This window comes from Nothoprocta perdicaria, unplaced genomic scaffold (assembly GCF_003342845.1).
Source record: "Nothoprocta perdicaria isolate Ctin4 unplaced genomic scaffold, notPer1 scaffold_91, whole genome shotgun sequence".
NCBI classification, from domain to species: Eukaryota; Metazoa; Chordata; class Aves; order Tinamiformes; family Tinamidae; genus Nothoprocta; species Nothoprocta perdicaria.
The window spans coordinates 2,956,162-2,979,289 of record NW_020456210.1 but is presented as its reverse complement, the minus strand read 5'-3'; the positions used below and the strand labels follow the sequence as shown (position 1 = coordinate 2,979,289).

The 23,128-nt window shown below is 38.4% G+C and overlaps 1 protein-coding gene across 1 annotated transcript in view; it reads left to right on the top strand.

Annotated features, from left to right (window-relative positions):
• The window catches only part of PTPRR (protein tyrosine phosphatase, receptor type R), a 70,134-nt gene that overhangs the window by 37,341 nt on the left and 9,665 nt on the right, over positions 1-23,128 (top strand). The window contains exons 5-10 of the mRNA XM_026052803.1: positions 1,398-1,584; positions 5,091-5,175; positions 11,009-11,088; positions 13,213-13,350; positions 20,002-20,112; positions 21,243-21,400. Of these exons, the coding sequence (XP_025908588.1) occupies positions 1,398-1,584; positions 5,091-5,175; positions 11,009-11,088; positions 13,213-13,350; positions 20,002-20,112; positions 21,243-21,400 (759 nt within the window). The remainder of the gene's footprint in view (positions 1-1,397; positions 1,585-5,090; positions 5,176-11,008; positions 11,089-13,212; positions 13,351-20,001; positions 20,113-21,242; positions 21,401-23,128) is intronic.

The following is a 23,128-nucleotide window of genomic DNA, read 5'->3' as shown; positions in this document are numbered from 1 at the left end:
GGTCACCTCGGCTCTGCTTCGCCTCCACCACCTGTTCTGCTGCCTCTGACTCACTGTTACCATCTGCGGGCCGACATAGGGAAGCTCTTGTGATCACCCACCCATCATCGAAACCAGAGTGCGCTTGTGTACGGTGCCGTAACGCACGGTCTGAGATGCACTGATGCCATCAGATGGTCTCTTTTCTTGGTGATTGTTGTTCTGTGTTTTGCTAAGTGACAGGTGTGTGACTGAAGTCATTTCTGTTCAGGCAAACTGACGTGACAGCAATTTAAAACTAAGTTACAGAAGAATCCATTGGCATGTGTCTAGGAGGGACATCTTGCAATATTGAAAAGGAAAAACAAAGCAAAGCTTTGTGCCATGGGTGGGGTTGCTGCCAAGGAAGAAAGCAGTAAACCCTGACAGTGCTCTTTCTGGTTGGAGAAGAGTAGAGAACAGCAACACCATCACTGAGTAAAAAGTCACAGTGCTTGAAAAGACAAATAAATTGTACAAAAAATATGTGTGTGTGTGTGTGTGTGTGTGTGCGCGCGCGCAAATACGCCTGGAGTTAAAGGTTCGGTAGAAAATATTAGATTGATAGATAACAACAAGAAAAAAACCCACAGTTGAGTGTTGTTTAGAGAAAGTGATTAAAAACGCGAAATGTGCTTTATTGATATGTTTTGATAGCTGCTCAAAGGTGCTATTGAATCAAACTTTGTTTGCCTGTAGAAATGTGAAATATTAATAAATTTGAATGTCCTGCAAGAGATATTTGTTGTTTCTGAAMAATCCCTTCTAATTCTGTACAGGAGCATTTCTTCACTTGTGGTTTATTGTTTCTCCTATATCTATCCTGAAACAGTGTCCGCTGTCTTGGCAACCACTTTTGTGTTGCCTTTCCGCTTGCTTCTCTTGATTTTATCACTTTTTTTTTCACCTTCCATGCTGTAAATTTAGTCAGCTTTGGCATTTGATTAGATTCTTCAAGATGTAGTCAACCTACTGTGACTTTTATTTCCGGTTGTTTTCTATATCACGTAGAAAAATATTCCTTTTAATTTCTGCAAAACATTTCTTTCTTATAGACCTTAACATTTGATGTCCATAAAGATTAATAGGATACTGGGAACAGTTTATACTTTTAAGAAGAAATAAAGTAGTTTCTCCCTAGCTCCTAGTATTGTAGAGTCAGTTATTATATTCAAGAGCTAGAATGATCTATAAAATGGTGGTTTCCTAAACACCAAGTGCTTCCAGAGAAGCCAGTCTTGCAGTCTTCATACATCAAAATCTTCTGAGGACTACTTAGAAAATTAGGGTGCATTAATAACTCGCAATCAGGTGCATATATATGGCACTTAAAATAAGACAGATCAGATATAACTGTTTATATTATGTTTTTACTGCAGACGAGGATCCAACGTCTCCCTGACTTTGGACATGAGTAGTTTGGGGAGTGTGGAACCCTTTGTCTCTGTGCCTACTCCACGAGAAAAAGTAGCCATGGAATATCTACAGTCAGCTGGCCGGGTCCTGACGAGACAGCAGCTCCGAGAGACAGTTGCCTGTTCTCATTTACTTCAAACAGAATTCATGGTGAGTTTAACAATAAGCTTTAAATGAGGATTTTGACATAATTGGCACAACAGAAACTGTGAAAAAATAATCAGGCAACCCTTTAGTATCAAGGTAAAAAATCACATGAGAGTGGCAGATTAGAATGTTCCCAGGTGGTGGTTTATGTTTAGAAACTTGCACACAAGCCAGATAAATTCATCCGTTATATCAGTAGTTCCACTCACAGAGGGGAGAAGAGTAGTATTAGAGCTACTGTACACACAACCAGGATTTGTGATTTTAAAATAGGCCTGATGTAGCATTGCGTTCTGATCTGGTGGGGCAACTGTGACGGATTCGGAGAGATCACTGAGGCAATGATGATACACAGTAACAGAAAATACAGTAATAATGAGAGCTTTTGATTATTGCCATGTAAGCAACATGCATGTTTGTAATTCAAAGACAAAATTGTTAACCACTATAAAGGACTTTTTTGTTTGGAGCAGCATGTCACTGAACACACAAAAAGAGAAGCATGTCTTGATTTAATCCTGATTAATGTGCAGCGCATAGTTCAGTATGTCTTTGTCAAGCACTCCATAGTATTGAACAAAAAAAGCCAAAAAGTCTCTTACAAGTGTATTTAATTTTATAAAGAGTAAGAATAGAAAATGAAGTCAATGACCAAGACAAATCTGCATGGATCTACAGTAAGAATTTCCAGCATTCAAAGAATGTGAAGTATAGCCCTCAACTCATTCTGCTAATTCAGCTTGTTTTAACTAATGGTGAAAATACAACACAGCACTATTCTTGAGACTACAATTTATTTCCCATGAAGACCTTCCAAGTATGCAAAAAATAAAGAAATGTTCTAAGATTTCAATGGAAAATTAAAACACATCCAGTTTTACATTATTTTTAGCTTTTTAATTGTAAAAAATCTACTAAGTAACTATCAAAATATTTCCCATGGCATTTATTAAGACAAAAGGGCTATTTTAAGGCTTATTTTAATCCTGACAGAAATTCATCTAGATTTTTTGGGGGAGGATATATCTGTTTGGCAATAAGAAAGAAACATAAATTGCCAGAGTCACTCACAATCAAAAGAYAGAATGTCTGAAGTTGGTGATAGAACTGAAACTTCATGTGCCTAAAACAGTAGAATAAAAGAAAATATAGTCCTTCATAGAAAATTGCCAGACTCTTAAATCTGTGAAATATGGTTCTCAACAAAACAAAGGGATAAGGATAATGAGTGTTTGCCTGATCTTTCCTAAATTTTGGCACATTTTCTTGAATGTTCTTAAGAACCCAAACCCTATCTCTTTCAGTGTATGAACAGCTGTAGCATTTTAAAAGCTAATGTGAGCCAGAGTGCTGTTATCGAAGAGTATCTCACCCAGATAGGTGAGCAACTGTAAAGCAGCCTACACCATAAGCAAAAGCATATATGTGTATGCATGTATATATATATATATATATAAGCATGTATATATGCATGCATGCAACTGAGCACATCAATGTGGAGGGCTTATACATTATCTGTCATGACTTAATTATATATAATAGGTCTATATGTCTCTTCAATTAAACTAATAGATACATATTCTATATATATGTACACATGCTGTATATATGTATGCTAATTTCCACACTTCCATGCTATTTGCAAGCTCCTAGGTTTATTTTCCCCACATGTTACCAGGTATGTTATTCCCTGATAAAAATATCCTCAATTTTGTTACAGAATCTTCCATTTTGTAGACAACTTCAGATTAAAGTGCTCTCTATGTGTATGGCTGTGATCCACTGTGTGTTCCAGGTTTGTGCCTGTGCCCTTATCCCCACAAGCACTTACTGTTGGGAGGAGTCCCACTGACTAGGAAATATTAACAGGATGCAAGCAATTCATATTATTAATTGACCTTGTTGGTGTAGAGAAATGAGTTTCTGTTTTCAGTTCTGTGGCATTTCTGGACCTGTCAGTAATTGACCGATTTGAATCATTCTGAAATTGCAGCAGGCATCGATGGAGAGGCAATTAGGGAACTAGCAGAGTCTCCCCGTGACAAGGGCTCTTGTGTAGCCAGAGGACTTTTGCTCATAGCTCAAGGGCGAAGGAGAAGAGTCTCCCAGAGGTCATCACTGCAAAGGGTAAAAGTCAGAGGTGAATACGTAAGAGCAGTGGGAGCTCATTTTATCCATAGGATAATCAGGCAGTTCTGTGAAGAAAGACGAGACATCAGAAGCAGGATAGGGGAGAGGAAGACAGCTTGGCCTAAAGGAAAGGGAAGACATTTATGCAGAAGTGAAGCCTTTTAGACAAAAGATCCTGCCCTTGGCACAGGAGCCACATAGAGAGCATTATAGGGAACTGGAAAGGAACCCTGCATGAAGCACCAGTGCAGGAGGCAGGATTTTAGCAGCACTACATTCACGGGCCTGAGAAGAGAGGCARCATCTCATTCCTCTGATGAGTCATGTGAAGAGCAAAGAAGAGATTGGAGAAGTGGAAGAGAGAGGGAGAGAGGGAGAATAAAAAAGGTTCACTGAACATCTGGGCATCAGTCTAGAGAAAAGACAGAAATTAAAAACACAGAAGTTGCAACTTCATGTGGTATGGTGTTTAGAAACCAAGTTGGGAAGCAGAAGGAAATCACAGCAATTCACATTGACTGTTATATAYATATTACTTAGCTTTGACTTTTCTTCAAATAGAAAAACAGAAGGGCAGCCACCTCTGCTTTGTGGGTCTGTGTAAAGATCTGCTGTTGCATGGGTAGGGAGTTGGGCACCATGCCCCTCGTAGAAGAGCAAGCCCCAGTCAGAAAAGCTGCCTCCTGCTGTCTCTTTGGGTAAATGTGCTGACCAAGAATGAAATTTTCAAATGTGGAGTAAAAATTGCATTCTTAAATAGAAAATGCCAGCTTACACTAAGATAATTTAATTAAGGTTGTTAGTTAGTTGAACATTTGCAGATTTAGGTAATACAACATGGTTCAACAGATAGAATATCAAAATCAAAATCAAGAGAAATAGCTTCAGTGTTTATTATGCCTTTGAGTCACTGCATGAAATGGAGCAAGACGCTTCACCTAATACTTTCTGCAGAAAGATCTTTAGCTGATATTCTTAATGACTTTGCACAAAATTAAAGTGTATATCCTTGTCATGTTTTAATATTTAGTTATTTTGAGAGTTCCTACTTCAAATATGTAAAATCTTGCTGTTTTATATGATAATATTGCATTTTTCAACTCCACTTTTACTATTGTGTATTTTAAACTATCTCTTAATCCTATAAAAACGTTGCTTTTAATAATTCACCAGAAGTGTTCCTTGGAAGTCGCCCCTTCAATGTACAACCTCTGTGTTTATTAAAGGAAGGGTGTTGACAGACTTGAGGTGGGAACCACTTTTTTTCTTAATAACTTTGATGTCAAAAGACAGTTGTGTAACAGCAGATGGCCTTCTGGTGATAATTTCCTGTGTGGCTCCTTTAGAAATACCAATCTGATTTAATTTATTTTTTATAGGAAATACCAATGAATTTTGTGGATCCCAAAGAAATCGACATCCCGAGTCATGGAACTAAAAACCGCTATAAAACAATTTTGCCAAGTAAGTGACTGAGCCCGTGGTTTCTTAGTATGAAATTTAGTCCTTTTCTGTGAATATACTGCTGATGTACATTTATAGATAGATTTTCTATCTTTATCTTTCAGCATATCATTCAGCATACAGCTTCATTCTGTAGCTATCCATAAATGCTTTTGCAATCTGTGTAGCAAGAARACAACAGAGCAATGTGGTAGGAGCTGCAAATGCAGAGCACTCACGGGATGCTTTAGTAGGTGCACACTTTGGCCACATCCCAAATACATACCGAAATGCAGCCTGAGTGCATGCTGGTTTTATCTAGAAGAAAAATAAGGCAAAAACGTAGAGAAAGTTCTGCCAAGCCTAGCAGCAACTGCCCCAATTTGGAGGGTGAAGAGAGCAAGCCTGCAGGCTGCATTACAACTCAGAACACCATGCACTATATACCCCAACATTGAATTCCCTTTGGTTGGGCCAAGCAGTTTGGAATCCTATCTAGCATTGAGTGGCCCAGATGGAAAAAAACAGTGCATCCTGTCCTTTGGTAGCAGACTTTCAGATTCTTGGTTTTTTTTTTTCAACTTCGTTGAAGTTTCTTTACATTAGTAAGAAAACTGCGTTTACACAATGCTCTCTCACAGGTGCTATCAACTTGTTGCTGCTTTATTATATTGCTTCTGTATTTTCACTGGCAGAATTTCTTTTTCTGTCTTAGTAAGAATTGGTTTACTATGATTAGAGGTGATTGAAAACTTTTCAGTGGAATAGTTTTCCTTGAAAATTCATGCATTCCTTGATTTGGAAGTATTTTCATAACATTTATTGGAGAGTAATGAGATATTCTGCTTCTCATTAATTATTTTGTTCTGTGTAAAGTTTCAAAACAGATTGTAGAAATATAAATATTGCATTAAATATGCAAATGAAGAGTTGTGTTTTTATAGCATTTTGACATTAGCAAAGTAGAAAAGTTCAGTCATTCAAAATGTTGTGGGAAAGTGGTACAGAAAAATTTAAGCACATCTCTTTGTTTAGATTTTTAATGAAGAATACCTTTATCCTGACAGCATAGACCATCAACTGCAAATTTGTTTTCTGATTATCTCTTTAATGTTCTTGTAGTCCTGTGCTATATGATAACCATGCAAATTCACATACTTTAAATGACAAGGTTTCTGTCTGTGAGCTTGCATGCATTGTAGYTTGATCACACTGTACAAAGATCTTGCAGTCAAATTAATGAAGAATGATGGCCTTCAGCAGCTCGATTACTCCCAGAAATATGATACATATCTGGGAGAGAAATTCACTGTTTGCAATGCTCACTTCCCTTTAATCAACAGTAAAATTCCCATTGACTTCAAGGCTATTTCATCTATTGCAAGGCACAGGCCGCGTGTAGTGYGGGCAATAAATATTTAAGGGAATTAAATGGAAGTGTATGCAAGTTACACAGCGAGTAATCAGAACAAGTAATGACCCTTAGAATTTGGCCCGCAGTCAACAGGATGTTCACGCGGGTGAAATCCTGACCCCGTTGACGAAAGCAGGAGTTTGCCCTCAGCTACAGCGGAGCCAGGATATCACCCAAGCCTCGCTCAGACAGGCCGAGCTTTGGCCAGGGGCTCTCCCTTCCCACCGCTTCGAGCGCCAGAGCTGCCCCGGCGCCACCAGAGCCGCCTCTTCCCTGCAGCATGTGCTTTGAGTTGGCTCACCCCAGCAGTTGGGCTGGAGCTGAGGCGTTTGGAGAGCCAGAACGCCTTTGTGTTTGCACTTGAGGTTAGGCGGGATGTGCCGCTAGCCCCGAGGCACGTTGGCTGTCAAAGCACAGAGCCCGCTGCACAGCCACCGCTCACAGAACSGGCCTGGGAGCACCAAGCTTTTCCCAAGCAGCTATTTCCAGGATTGAGGCACATGCTCATAATAAATACTCCCACACCCAGCCCAAAAGGGTTTGGAAATGATTGGAATGATTAAATAGAACAGCTTTCCTGCTTTCCTGCCCCTGTGTCAGCTTTTCCATTCCCAGTGCTGGGTGCGTCTCTTCAATCAGGGCACCTGCGGTGACAAGTGACGTTTGAGTTGATGGATTACCTCCTAAAAATGTCCTAGGCTGCCAGCTCCACCCTCWGCGCTGTGGAGGATGTTCTCATTTTCTGAGAGATAAGTCTGACATAGATAATTCTGTGGCAGGGTGTAGGAGGGCAGGTTGGTGTTAATAGATACTGCCCCGTCAGACACGTTCATGGGAAACCAAGGGAATGCCTAATGAAAGCTACTTCAGTATGGACAGCTATAAGTTACGGGAAATATTACGTATCCCAGAAAGATGTTTCAGCTGCAGTGTAAAATAGCAAACACAAATGCTAGGATACCTCGGTCAGTTTTCTAAGTATTATTTGGTTTAAAATAGTATGCTAATACAGCTAGCGAGACCAGGCTTTTTCAGAGTAGGATCAAAGGCAACATGCTAAACTGTTCCTTTAGAAATGTTTCCTCATCCTTCCTCCATGAGATGCCATCTCCCGGACCCCATATCTTTGGCTACATTCCCTCTGCCACTCTTACAGCATTTCTTTCTTCCTTGGACCAGGCTCCCAGTCCTACATTCGTAGTTTCCTAGTCTCTCTCCACAACTATACCCTTGCAGTTGAGCACCAGCCCAATGCTCCCTCTTCATCCTCTGGCTTCACACCCTCACCTTTCCCAAATGCAACCCTTCCCTGATGCCTCCTGCAGCCCTTACCACATGTTCATATGGCAGGACCTCAGCTTTAAAGCTATGTATTTTTCCCCTCCTGTGTCCCTCTGTTTCTGCCTCAAACCAGAAGCAGAATTCCCATGCTGCTTCAGAGCATATGTAGGACCTTGCTTACAAAGAAGCAAGCAGCCTGACATAAAAGTTAACTGCTCTATTGGTATCTTCATGTGTGCAACAGACCCAGGGTAACCTGATGACATTTCTTAACTCTTTCTAAAAAACACCCTCAGGGCAAAAGCCTACATGAAAGCAGTCACAGCAGAAGAGCAGATCCACGGCAAAATGAAGGTGGAAAGCACTTGGCAGGTCAGACCGGCCAAATCCACAAGCTGTTGTTTAAATTGCTTGTGCTAAAACTGGCTCTCCGTTTAAAGATGAGGGGAAATTTAAAACTAAATTGTATGAACAAAGTACTTCCCTCTGCAGACTTCTAGACAGATGATGGGAAATAGTTCTCTTAATGTTGAGAATTTTCAAGCTCCCTTGTAGTACAGTCCTGAGACTTTGAGTTTTATCATATTTGCTGCAGTCTTATTCCCTAAAGACAGCAGGATCACCAGCAAGCTTGCAAAGATGAAAAAAAAAAAAAAAGCAGAAGGAGATAAAATAGTCTATCCAGTATACATCATTCATTTATAGATTAAAACCTAAAAGAAGCAAAGTAGGGGTGAATGAATTTCAGAATATTTGAGTATGTGAAAGATTTACGAATCTTTTGAGGTGAAAGTGTGAGAGCAGTCTGCCTCAAAAAAATTTCACTTTCCTTTCCTGCTCACAAAACTGAAATGCCATAAAGAGCCTTTCACACAGTATTTTGGTCTTTCTTTTAGCAAGGCAACCAGGAGTGAACCAAGAGTAATGAATGACTAATTCTGTAAATAATACAAATGCAAATGTCTCCTAAAGAATTTAAAATGCAACAGTAGTCAGAAAAGAAAAAAACATAGAATAAGGACTATAGAATACAGTCCTTGCAATAAGATGGACTTGGATCTTCATGAAAAAGGGCCTTTCATGGAGTGAATGCATCTCCAGTATTGGTGGCCCTGGGGGAGGCTGTCTAGCAAGGCCACCCTTGCTCTGACATGTGGCCCAGCATTGTTACCTCCAAGGTATTTGGCATTCGGGAGCAAGCTAATCACTTCCATCTCTCTATGGTGATTGCTTAATGCCTCTAGATCTTAAACAGTGCTCAGCTTTCCTCATTTCAGGTCTGAGTCTACGGCGTCTATCTATTTCATAAATGATCACGACTGTTATTTTATAAAAGTGCTCCCATTCCAAAGCAGTGATTATTTTGTTGATTGGACTTGGAAGCAAGTAACTTCCAAGTGAAATTGATTTAGCAGCTCCTGGGGATCATGAGAAACTTCTACCAAGACATGGTAAATAAGTTGTTGAGTCTGCTGGGAAGAGGGTTTTTAAGGTAGGGGTCAGGCTCCATCAGAATCCCAGGCATTGTGTGAGCTAGAGGAAGCGGGTGTTTTTTTAAGGCCACGTAGCTTGAGGCATTTGTGGAAATGGCTAATAATCACTCTGTGCTGAAAAGGAATAAGAGGTTTCCTGTCCTCATATTGTTAAGGGGACAAGGTTGGGAAAGCTAGTACAAAGATATTTTAACACAGGCTAGCTAGGGTTCATACTGTGCTGTTACCACGGAGGACAAGAGGCCCATGTGTGGACTTTGAGCTAGACGACATACATTCATTTGCACCGTTTAAGAAACATTTTCAAAACATTGGCTTGTGCCCCGACAATGACTCCATTCCCTTCCCAAGAAGTTTCTGTTACCTTCAGTGCAAACTAGGCATAAAGCATGCTTGGGATCACTCCTCCTTTTGTTTTGCAAAGGTTTTATCTTGTTCTCGGGAACAAAATGAAAAGTCAGCATAGAAATCCAAAAGCAACTCTGTGAAAATATCATTTTGCTTAGACCAGCACATGCACACCAGTAATCTCTGCAATGTAAGCAACAGGACGACCTAGTAAATAGTGTTACCACCCTGTGCTGCAGTTTAGCATCCATGTATTATCTTGGAACACCTTGCCTGGATTCCACACAGCAAAGGAGCTCTCCAGAGACTATTTCCAAACCAAGAGTTAGAAAAGTCAAAAAAACTGCTGTTAAAAAGTTGAAGAAGCTGCTGATTCTACTTAATTATTTAAGCAAACTATTAGAAGAAAATATTTTCTTTCTTTTTTTCAATACCGAAATGTTTCCATAGCATTTTGGTAGAACTGGAGGGTTTTTTTTTTCAGAAAAGATGCAGAGAAAGTCATAGTAGGATCCCCTTTACTGTCACAATATGGGCTCTTTGATCCCCTTATGCCTTTCTGTAAGACTGTGTAATTGAGCATTTTCTGGCTTATTCCTAAAACCTAGTACATGGGGGACCCACATGATCATAATGAGCAGCAAAAGATCTTTTACAAGAGAGATCTAGTAACTCGCAGCTCCCTGCTCAAACAGAATTGCCCTGAGTCTATTTGAGATCATCCAAGACAGTGAATGAAAGGAGAGCACAAAGGAAAAAGTTGCCGTAATTTCTCCAGTCTGTTACACTCAAATGTAGTGATATAAAAGTACACAGCTGGTTTCCCCAGGCAGAGGGGTCAGTGCAAAGTTTGTGGCTTTTTTTCTGATTTAAATCCAACTGTAGTCATTGGAATGATACAACTAAATGCAAAGATATCTAAGTGGCATCCAAAGGAGCTGGTATGCAACAATACAGCACAGGTTTCAGAGACAATCTAGGCTCTGWAACAGGTTTCAGAGACAGTCTAGGCAGCTCATCCTGGTACTCAATGGGGGCAAACAAGACCCTGTTGAGCACTGTGCTGACCTGGTAGCGTTGAATCTATGACCACCACTAGCTGAGATGCTTCTCTACTGCCCAGGGTTGTGCAGTGTAGGCTTAACCTTCATTACATGTGTTGGTGCTTTGCAGAGCAAAGTGTTTCGTGAGTTATGTTTTACTGTTTGGCAACCCCCAAATCACAGTAGATTATTTTCTTCAACAAATCTTTGATTCTTTAGAGAAATCTTCTAATTATGGGTTTTCTTTTCAATTTCCATCTTCCTTGTGCTCTTAGATCCTCTAAGCAGAGTGTATTTGAAACCAAAAAATCCATCTGACTCCTTGAGTACCTACATAAATGCTAACTACATTAGGGTAAGTAAATGTACACTGTTCATGTGCTTTTGAGACAATATTTGATTTTCCACCTGAATAACTGATGTTGCCAAGGTGCCACTCATTTAATTCCTACCATCTTCACTGATAAATCTTAATCTTTTTGTCTACATTGGTGTTACAGAGATAGCCTCCTGAGCCTGTAGTAAAGACCACAGTCATGAATGTACTAAAATGGTTGCAGTAACAAATAATACAGTAAGAAGGACATGCCTTGTTTCTGTTTATCTCAGTATTTACTGTTTTATATTGTCCTACTGCTTTATAGTAAGGAAAAGGTCCACGTTTTAAGTGTGAGAGAGATGTAGAGTGGTTTGGCAAAGAAAAGATTAGAGTCAGCAACAATATAAGCCCCATGGCTGCTCACTATGKTGATCTCGTTATCTCCAATGAAGTCCAAATGTGATGATTTTTTAGTACATATAGTTCTGAAATAATCAGTTAAATAATTAAGTAAATACTGCAGCAAGTCTGTGTAAAGGGGTATACATATTAAATATACATGTTTAGGAATACACACTTTTTCACATATTTACTACATATATGAAATGATTGACAGACTTGACCAGCATGAATCCTGTTGACAAGCATTATTTCTAAGTGTCTGACTATGAAATAATTCTCAATGACTACAGATGGAGCCTTGTTAAACTCCGTGACACAATATATGCTAAACAAAATGCTCAGAAACTACTTTACGAATGTTTTAGGAGTTTAATCCTCCATCTGCAAAGTTTAATATTTTKATTAGAATCATGTGTTGGATCCTCAGCTGGAGTAAATGTGATAGTGCAATTGAAATTTTGCCTCTCAAATATGGCTCAGCAATAATGCTGCTTATTTAAACAATATGCACACCAATCRCCCACAGCCCTTTCCCATCCTCACTCTGCATTCTGTATGTCCAAAGTTTTGCAAAGACATCAGCAAAGCAGTTGTCTGTGAAGGGCAACAGTGGAACCCTTTACTCAGTGGCCYGTTTTGAGGCCTATGAGGTGTGCCTTCTCCCCCATCACCTTCAACAAGCCAAAAGACAATGACTTCTCCTGCTGCTTTCCAGTGGTGACACTGCTAACAATCTCAGGAAAAAATCATCGCAGCAATGAAGTGAAATTTCACATCCGCATATGGAATATCATTCAGCTCACTAGGATCCTGCCACAGCTGTCTGACAAAGGATGTTCAGGCAAGTTGCTTGGTAATACGAGGACAGTTTATACCAGCTGAGAATCTACCCTGATGTTTCATGCAATGGATAACAGCACAGAGAGGTGTTGCCAGATKGAAAGCAAACAGAAGGGCAGCCCATGGTTAGAGGCTCCTGCTCCAACCCCAGCTCTTCACCATCTGTTCATGCCTTTCTGACATTGCCAGTCTCTTCTGATCTGCATTACCATGGGACATCTGGTCACTGCACAAGTTCACAAGTTCTCATTTGCACCTGAAAATAAGAGAGTTATTTCTTGTCTTTCCCACTTCTCCCATTCTTTCCCTCCCTCTTGCTTCTCACTGTTTACTCACCCTGTTTTTGACTGTCTGTTCACTTGTGTGTCTCAGGATGCCCTGTATTGATAAGTTTTCCTTCATATAAGGTCTTATTTAAAGATATTTATCCCCCAGGAGAGATGAAGAGTAGAGCTTTTGACTCCATGAGTATTTGCATATCTTTAAATCTCTTTTCCTGTCATCATATTTGTAGAAGCCAGTCTTACACTTCTCCCTCGTTTGTGTCTATGACTGTAAACTGTCTTGTAAACACTGCAACAGTGTAAATCACAGATTAGAACACCACTGGGTGATGGAAAAAGGCCTAACATCTTGAGGAACAGGGTAAACGAAAGAAACCAAAGAAGCAGGGAAATTTGAAGGGAACTGGTGTATTCTCAGAACCATTTCAACCCAATGAATCAGTAGCTTTCAGAGGAAAAACTGTTCTACTGAAAAATTTCTGGCCTGCTCTACTATGAGTCATAATTGTTCTCAATTCAAATAACTTTTGTTTAGTTCCAGATTCTTTCTTCTCTTCTTTTAGAACGCTCACCTGCAGTCCTGGTCCACTATCTGAATTTAAAGTAAATATTTTTGTGTCTGTTTCTCAACCAGGGATATGGAGGTAAAGAGAAGGCTTTCATTGCAACTCAGGGACCCATGATTAATACCGTGAATGATTTCTGGCAGATGGTTTGGCAAGAGGACAGCCCTGTCATTGTCATGATCACAAAGCTGAAAGAAAAGAATGAGGTATGACAGGTGAAGTAGCCACACTGAGAAATTACTCCAATGGCTGTGACYGCTAGAAAAAAAAACCTTGGTAGATATGGAAGAATGTGGGTAGATATTTTCCTCTCCAATACTGGGGTAAAGAGCATTGTGAAAATAATTTAAGGTAGACAAAAAAAGAAGACAGTTGTCATTGTGAAGTGACCACAAGAGATGTGTTGAAAAAATATATATATGAACAAAATTCCATTTTCTTGATTTGTCCTGCTGAATTCATTTTTTTTAAGAAACACCTCTCTTACCAATTGGTCACGTCTGTACTTACTTATTACTTTCTATTACACAAAAAATAGGTACRTAAGTGGGTAATGTTAGGATCAGAGATTTCCTTACATGGTCAGAGTTTAAAACTTGTAGAATGGCAGGTTTTTTAAATATATTCTAAAGGTTTTAAAAATGATTGAAATCCAGAAATATTGCTTGAGCTCCCAAATGCCAATACTATGAAGACACTTAGCCAGAATGGAAATACGCCTCTTTACTTTAATACCAAGTTTGGGGACTATTGAATTTCGATTGATAGTGGCCAGCTACCTATACATTCTGTGATTTTGGAGAAATTCCCAACTACACCTTTAATAGCTTCATTTGATATTTTCTGTAATTCAAAATCCACATTTGTTACTGCTGGATATTAAGAGTGAAAATGACTCCTTTGTGAAAAAGGTCAACACAAAGCCCTCTTTTGGAAGTTTCAATGTTACAGAAGTGGTTTGCGGGTCTTTTGTGCARGAGAGAAACTGAAGGGAGTTTGAATTGTCTCTTGTGCCAGAGCCGACAGACTTGGTAGCAGTGTCCAGCTCCAGGTAGATGCCTTGACCATGTCCCAGCACAATGCCAGGGAAGACAGCAGGCTCACGCTGGCCCTGCTTCGCTCACCTCCCCGTCCTTCACACACTCAGATGCATGTGGGGAAGGAGAAATCGAGCATATTCACAATCGAGCCAAGTTTCTGATCTGAGTGGTGAAGGGACTGATCACTTTCCCAAGGCACAAATTTGTAGCTCAGTTTTAAAGTGGGCTTAGTGGTCACAGGCTTCCTCTACACCTCACCACTGCTTGACTCTCTGCTGTTTTGGGGTTTCTAGCRTGAACTAGCATGAAAGTCCGGTGAATTTTAATAAAGCTGTATGTAGAAAGTAGGTTCTGTGCTGTATTTCCAAAGATGTATTTCCAAACTGGGTGGCATTTTGAAACTGTGTTCTCGTCGAACAAGTGTCCAGAAGCCTACGTATATTCCTGAAAAAAGTAGGACGCTTAACCCAACTTAACTGGCCGAAAGAACAAGTATTTCACTGAGGAAATACTGACTGTTTAAACACTTACATCTGACACTGTGTAAGAAGAATGACTTGAAAGAAATGCCCAGTGGTTTCCAACATGTCAGGAAACCCTGTGTTTACCTGAGTTACGCAGGCCCTGGGCTCTAGTGTTTATCCGCATTGTTGTGGCCTGGCAGTGGTAATTTCCTCCTCATAGAATGGGTGGGGAATCTCGAATAGTTCCCAGGCTATATAGAGAGGTTGTGTTTGCACAAGCTGTCCTGCCCTGTCTAGAAGCCTTAGGAATTCTCTCACCGTTAACTGACTGCTCCCCAAACTTTACTTGGGACTGAGAAGAAAGCACCTAATGATTGTGCTCAGCACATGAACTTGCCCATTAAAGTGTAAGTTTTAAAGTGCAAAGTGTAAGTGTAGGTTTGTATGGAGTTAATTCGTTTTGTGAGATGAAAAACTTAGGACTTGCTGTGAATACTTTTTTTTGTAAAATGAATGAAGATGTAATATCAAAGTGCTGAACTAAATATTTGTTTCAGCTGTGTAACAAAATTTGGACTATTAAACTGCTTTCTGGATTACTCTTCGTTTTGCAGTCTGGTAAAAACTGGAGGTTGATTTGTCAGCAAGAATAATGCTAAAAGAACTGTGGCTTAGGGAGTATCTTAAGCAGAATCTGTAAAATGTGTACTCAAAATTACACAATAAATATATTGGAGCGTCTTCTTATCCACATACTCATATAAGGAGAATAAGACAAAACAATGGAACTTTTACTAGAATAAAGCAATACAAAGTTTGAAATTCCAGTCTATAATTTTTAATATGATGGAAAATTCATCTCATCTAGCCATTCAGGTCACTAAAGAGCAGAAATCAGCCTCAGAGGGTCACCTGTTCTATTTGAAGAGAATGAGATAAATCACCTACTGAAGGTACCATCCTAGAGTAACATTTTGGGATCTAACCTTGAAATTATTTACTCATGGGGCACGTGTAAACTTAATTTCTTAAAACATCATTTAGCTAAGACAACTGGACGATAGAAATTCAACAAATATCTGGAATGAGAATACACTAGTTTACATGCTCCTGTTGTATCAGCTGTCTTTCACAGTTATGCAATGTATTCCATGGATAATATGTGTTTTGTTTGCCTTCAAAACAAACTATCAACATTGCATATAAACAAGGAAACATATTTTTGAATGCATAAATAAAGATTACAGTGCAGCATTCTGCAAGAAGAAAGGGCCAGTACTCTGATAGAAGCCTTAAACAATGTGTATTATTCAACTCAGATAAAGTAACTACTGTTTTCAAGTACTTATCTAGCACAATCTTACTAATTTACTATTTAAAGCTCTTATTATTTTTCAAGCAACATTTTTTTCCCAGTTGTGTAGGAACTGTAGATACTGGAAACTAGAAATCCGACCTTTTGCAGAATCCATATAAGCCTCTTTGTAGATTACTTATTCGTTAAATTAAGTATTAGTGCCATAATATGTCTTGGGTTTTGGAAAAACTTAAGAAGATTTGGTCCTAGTTTTGAGGATTTTACCAGATGAAAGCAAATCCTGCAAGACCTCTTAAAGTACAGTACACCTCTCATGTTTGAATTAGTTGTGACAGCAAATTTGCATAGGAGTAAAAAGGGATTTTATAAATTAAGGTTTGCTGTAATTATTCATTGTTTTTTCATGGTGGCCTTGTTATTTAAGGTATAAATATGTTTGCATAGCTGTAAGAAAAAATAAGCAGGAGAACTGAAGCTGAAATAAAGCAAAACTTGAAAAATACTTGAGAATTGTTAAAAAAAAACAGCTTTGATCACCCACTACACACACACACACACMCCCCAAGCCAACTTGGAGAAGCAGTTTGGTTCAGAGGGCCCAAAGCCAGAGCATGTAAAAGGGCTGAATATCCCATGAGCTGAGAAAGTCTTTCTCCACTCAGCAGGATTTTCTGGGGAAACCAGACTGTAAAGGGAGCACTCTCTGGCAAGAGTTAATAAATAAAATTAAATTAAATTAAATTAAAATAAAATAAAATAAAATAAAATAAAATAAAATAAAATAAAATAAAATAAAATAAAATAAAATAAAATAAAATAAAATAAAATAAAATAAAATGTGCTGCCGAGGACGGGCTGACCATGCCAGGACTGGAGGTGCTGGCGCAGCGGGAAGGCTGCAGGTGCCCTCGCTGGCACCTGGCAGGCAGGAGAGGGCACTCAAGTTGGGGACAGGCAGCTCAGTGCTGCAGTCTGCCAGGGAGACAAGGACCAGCAGGAAAGATCATGTGGGATATTGTTTGTTGCATAAACTTGCTGCAGCCGAGGAAGGAATGGGTTTTTTTTTGGTTGGTTGGTTGGTTTTTATATATATAAATATATATATATACATACATACATATATATATATACACACATACATATATACATACATATATATATATAAATACATATGTGTGTGTGTAAATACATATATATATATAAAGAAAAAATATCAGGGACCAGATCAGAAATAATGAGCAGCTGGGGGAGAGCTGGCTGATGGAAGGCGGAGGGAATCTGAAAGGTCACAGGAAGATGAAACTTTTTCCACACAAAGAAGGAAGCTTCCCAGGCTTTTGACTGACATAAAGTTGGCTAGGATTTTTCTCCCTCCATGTCTTTTTTTTTTTTTTTTTTTATCTTAAGCATCTTTTTAAAACTCCCCAATTATAGCTCTGATGCTTTTGCAGATTACACAGAAGGTCAGACGTTCCCTATCAAGCTCACAGAAATATGCAACCTCTTTGGAGAGCACTGTAAAAGATGGAAATACTTAATGGGAACCCAAGAGGCCTAAAAGAACAGCAGGGAATAGAACCAATAAACCACAAAAAAAAAAAAACCTCAGAGACCTAAATGATGATAAGATCAAGTCAGTTGCTCCCTTTCCAAATATATGCAGATAGATAGATAGATTTATTTATAAAGCAAATAAGCCTTTAGTGATTAAAGACATGAGGCTACAGAGCAGTTAAGTTTTCCTAACAGCTGCGTTTAACTTTTGAACAGGTGCAAAAAATGCTTTTCTGATTTTAGCTTTTTTTTTCTCTACGTATAAGTATTAGCTTAAGGTAATTTTTGCTCCTAGGTGGTTCTCTATTAATATCTCTATGTTTGATATCTTTATCCTCTCCATCTTCTTCTTGATGTCTTTATTACAAAAAACTTCCAAAGAAGTTAGTTTCCCAAAATAATAATCTTTTAAGTGACTTGAGCAGCTGATTCCAGATGTATTTATGAGATTTTTTTAAAGCAGTAACAAATAGAATTCTTGAAAAAAATATGTGCAGCCTGCATTAAAAATAATCCATTGTATCTTACTAAATGTAGATAGGTCGTTAAGCAAAAGCTATTTTAATGAACAGTCCCAGCTCATTGTCCACCCAGTGCAAGTTGCCAATTGCRGTGCTGGAAGAGAGTCAAGACAAACACTCTTACGGCCTGGCTGAGGTCTTTGTAGTCAGTGCAACAAACTTTGATTTATCAAGAAGTCTCAGGGGTTGCCTGAACTATTGTTAATTGTCAGAGTACAATTGTGTATTTAGACTTCTCTTCTGCCCATATTAGCCCAGCAAAGCTGCAGCTCCCCAGGGAGGGGCGTGAATTGCAGGTCTCACGGATGCTAATAGCTGTGTGTGTCACACAGGGTTACTATGGACCTCGGAAACACTTTTTCTCTTTTTTTTCCACACAAGTTTCTGAGTATTTTGTTGCCATTCTTGGTTGGTGTCTTCGGGGAGGCAGCAAATTTAAAATGTTCGAGTAACTCTCCAAAAGACAGGAATGAAACCAGTCAGATTGGCCAGCATTATTTCAGAAAATGTGGCTTTCACACACCTTACACTCCTAAGGTAATGAGCATCTATTTATAGAAAAATATTTATACGAGAGAGTTTGCAGAGTTGTGACTCTGAATGCAGAGTTTGCATTCAGTTCAATCAGCTGTTGGGTTATCAGGTGGAGTAGCAGCTTAAAAATCACACCTGATGGTAAAGGCTTGCATTTCATTTTGTTTCATTTGAGCATGATTGATTTTTTTTCKTTGCTCATTTTTAGCAGGATTTGCTGGAAACTATGTTTTATGGCAATGAATTAAAGTGATCATTTCATTTGGCTTTGTAATGTAAGCTGCTTTCTGGCTATAAACCAGCCTCTTCAGCAATGGTTTTTAGGAAATACAGACAAGTCCTCACTGCTATTCTTATTACTGAAGAGCTGTCTGCTCTCTGMGTGTTTTTCTACCTCTGTCTTGGTTCATTAAAAAGAAAAATTTATTTGGTTGCAAAAAAGAATTAATAAAATCAGTCAGGTTGGCTAGCATTACTTTAGAAAATGTGGCTTTCACATGCTTTTCTTTATCAAGGTAATGATCATCTGTTTTTAGCAAAGTATTTGTACAACAGGGAGGTTTGCTTTCAGTTAGAGTAGTGTTGTTATAATGAAATTAGCATAATGTTGCAGTTAACCTGAATATAGATGGATAGAGTCCATTTAGTAAATACTATTTCTTCATCTCCTTTTAGATGCTTGCCAGGTACATAATACAATAATATGCAATAAAGTTACATAATATAGGAATACAAATAGTCTTACACTTTGCTGGTAGGTTAAGAATTCTCTATATGATTTTGTATAATGGTAGCAGAGCGATGGGTCTTTTGATCCTGCATTGCCAGTAAGCAACATATTGGGCAACTTAGGCCATCCTTCCGCCAAACACTTCCACGTATGTGTTTAAGTCCCCTTGACTTCAGTAAGATGTCAGGACACACTTACACACTTTGTTGAATCAGGGATCATGCTAAACAGAATGAACAGCTGAGGAGAGGACAAATTCAGAGTATCTTGCTCAGAAGGAAATCTCATATGTACACGTATACACCCACTATARAATATTTTAAAGATGTTATATGCCAAATATATAAACTATAAGCTGAACAAATCTTAGGTTTTAGCACTATGAATTATGAGGTGATATAGGAAAAAAAATATTTTAAATTCTACTTGTTCTTTTAACTGAACTTTGTTAAGCTTTTAAAAAGAAAAACAGCCTATTTAATATGTTCAGTGATAGGGATTCGTATAGATAATACTCAGATCCTTAAAGTAATGTCTAAACCATTATTAAGAAGCCAACAATAACTCATTCAGAAAAGCTTCTAACCTCAGCTGAATTAATCTGAACTTTTCAGACAAGTACACTCCGTTAAAAATTAGATACTATTGTGGCTGAAGACTCCAGTTATTTGATAACACTGACGTTTTGCTTTCCAGAAATGTGTGCTTTATTGGCCAGAAAAAAGAGGAATCTATGGGAAGGTTGAAGTCCTTGTTAACAGCGTGAAAGAATGTGAGAACTATACTGTCCGCCAGCTCACAATAAAGGTAATGATCTGTATCTGCTGCAAAGCACTGTTCTCATATTTTATTTTTCAATGTTAAAGGAAGTTAAATGCTTCTTGAAATGGTCATGAATTTTTACAGGAGGAATAACTGCGTTGTGAAACTCATAGCTGAAAGATACAATTGAGACCAAAGCTGTGGAACTTGCCCTGCTGCTGCTTCGTATCACTCTGGCAATAAAAAAGGTTTCAAAAAGAGTGTGTCACCTTTTAAATTATGTTTGCTTTGAGGCCCTTTTAAAATTACCAAAGCAATGTAAAAGGATTTTAGTTTAATGAAAGAACTGGTGAACGTAGCATCATTCAGAAAAAGATAAGCTGCTCATGTCATGTGTGGAGTGCATCCATAAGCCCATTTGAAATGCTAAAAATATGACTCATACATAAAGAAAGCTTCATGCTTTGAGCTTGATGGTTCTGACTAAACACTAACTGTGCAGAATAAGGCAGATGCTCCTTTCTGAGTTTCTCCWTAATTCTTAAATTCCATGACATTGCAATAAATAATAAACTGGGAAATTTTGTTTGATGTTTCATTCCAGGCAGGGAGAACTAATTATAATCCACATTGTTTGGATTAAAAGTGTGCAGATTACTCTGGTCTACATATACTCTCCCTTGMTTGTTGAAGTTAAGTGGTAGCAACCTCTGTTGGAGAGAATCACAAGAGGAATGGGGATGTTAAACTGATTTAGTAGGRCAGTTCTGCAGCTTTACCTTGAATGCTCTTCTAGTTTCTGTATAAGACTCACATGATAATATCATTAAAAAGACAGCAGAAACATGTAAAAGTCAGAGGCCCAAATTAAGGTCATCTCTCTTAGTCCCATTTTTGAGCTAACAGAAGTCTCTGACAATTTCCATCTTACTACAAAGCAGGACAATAATCAAATGGACAGAATAGAACTTATATAGTAGGAAAACACAGGTAATTTTTCTTAGAATTCTGTCCATGGAAGCATACCTGTTTCCCTCATTTGTATCAAATCAATCTAATTCAATATATTTGTATATTAAATTTCTCAGAGCATTTTTATTGGCTTTCTGCCATAACATGGAGAGAGATAAAAAGACTGCTTAAGTGTACATATAAAATCTTACTGTTGTTTTCAGCAAGGAAGCCAGTCCCAGAGTGTGAAACACTATTGGTACACGTCCTGGCCGGACCACAAAACCCCGGACAGTGCTCAGCCTCTTCTGCAGCTCATGCTGGATGTAGAAGAGGACAGGATGGAATCRCCTGGCAGAGGGCCTGTAATTGTGCACTGCAGGTAATTTGAAAGCATTTTCTTAAATGGTTACCTAAAGCAAGGCTACAGAGAATCGCATCAAACTGTCCTTCTCCTAACCAAAGAACATATTTTGGGAAGAGGAAAGTTCCCCATAGAAAAATCCCCTTAATGGCAATGGCTTTTTCTAAGTTTCTGTTCAAGGATTTGAGGTTTTGAGGTTGTTTCTAAACCTGTCTTGGTGTCTGCTTCTGTGTTCTGTCAGTGTTTGAAAGACCAGATGGAAAGAAAAATGATTTTGCTTATGTTTTTTTTCCATAGTTTCCTTTCTTTACAATCCTGTTCCTTAGCGACATGTTCAAGTTAGATGCTCTGTTCTGTGATTGACTAAAATGTCTTAAGTCAGCCAATAGTAACAGGCATCACATGCAAATATGGAGACGAAAACACATCAGTACTAAAGTTTGGGAACATTTTCATAAAGGCAGTGGGTTTAATACTCAAGAGTAAGGTGTTATTCAGTACTTAAGAGCAGAGTGTTAATCAAAGAAATGACAATGAACTAGAAACTTCACTTTAAATCACTCAAAATTAAGTACTATTTTATTGGTTTATGTTGACTGATTGTGTCACATCATAATCTCAATAGTAGGAAACAGCCCTGGGTTTGTTTTATTTTTGTTTTACAAATAAGTGAAGCAAAACAGAAAAAAAACCAAAAAGGAATTAGTATTTCCTTACTGGCTTTCTCTCATAATCATGATACATCTCTTATAGTAGGGAGAGTACTTTTTTTTTTTATTTCAAATGTACATCAAAACATCTTGAGCTACTTCTTTTTAAATCTATATTTAGGAGATTTAGAGAAGTGGAAGGCAGATTTCAACTACCCATCATTTTGCAAAACCAAAGTGTGATGAATAAGGAACTTCCCCAAGCTTTATCCAGTTGTTTTCATCTGTAATTGTAGCTTTATTAAACGATGCACAAAATCATGGATGACCAAAGAGATTCCCATTTTTCACATTATTTCAGTAATGGGAGTTTCAGAGGAATGGGGTATCTTTCTCGGATGGCTAATATGACAACAGTCTTTAATCACTAGCAGAAATTTATTCATGATTAAAGACTCAGCTGCCATCTCAGTCATGATTAAAATTAACACAGCTCTCCACTGACAACTCAACTACACTTACTACTGTATGATCTACAAAGATGAACTCACTCTTGCTCCATTTTCTAACACACAGTGTCCTCTATTTTAACCCGAAGAGATCAGCCAGGTCTCATAATGCCAGTGTTAATTTTTAAATTCAGGCCTCAGATGAAAATGAACAATTCTCAGTTGTTTCCAGGGGATCATTATAGTGCGTGTCCAAACAAGACCCTTTAAGAATCTTTAAAAATGAGAATTATGATACAAGTGGAAAAACCGTATATGTGTGTGTGTGTGTGTCTTCTTGTAGCCTATCAGCACCGAACGCTGCTACACAATTCAGTAATGAGTTGATTCAGGGCATAGATGCAAAAAAAACTCTAGTTCTTTTAGCAAAGCAGTTTTTATTCTGCARATGCATGGAAAAAGAGTAAATCTCTGTCTTCATGCTTGAAGCCAGCCGAACTGATTCTGCCCTTGCCAAAGAAATAGATATCACAGATATAACAGTATAGTACCAAAAAGGTACAATGACATGAGGTGCTCTATCATGCTACTAATTTAAAGCATGTAGTAAACTGAAAATACCTCTTCAATGTATCTTTTGGATATGT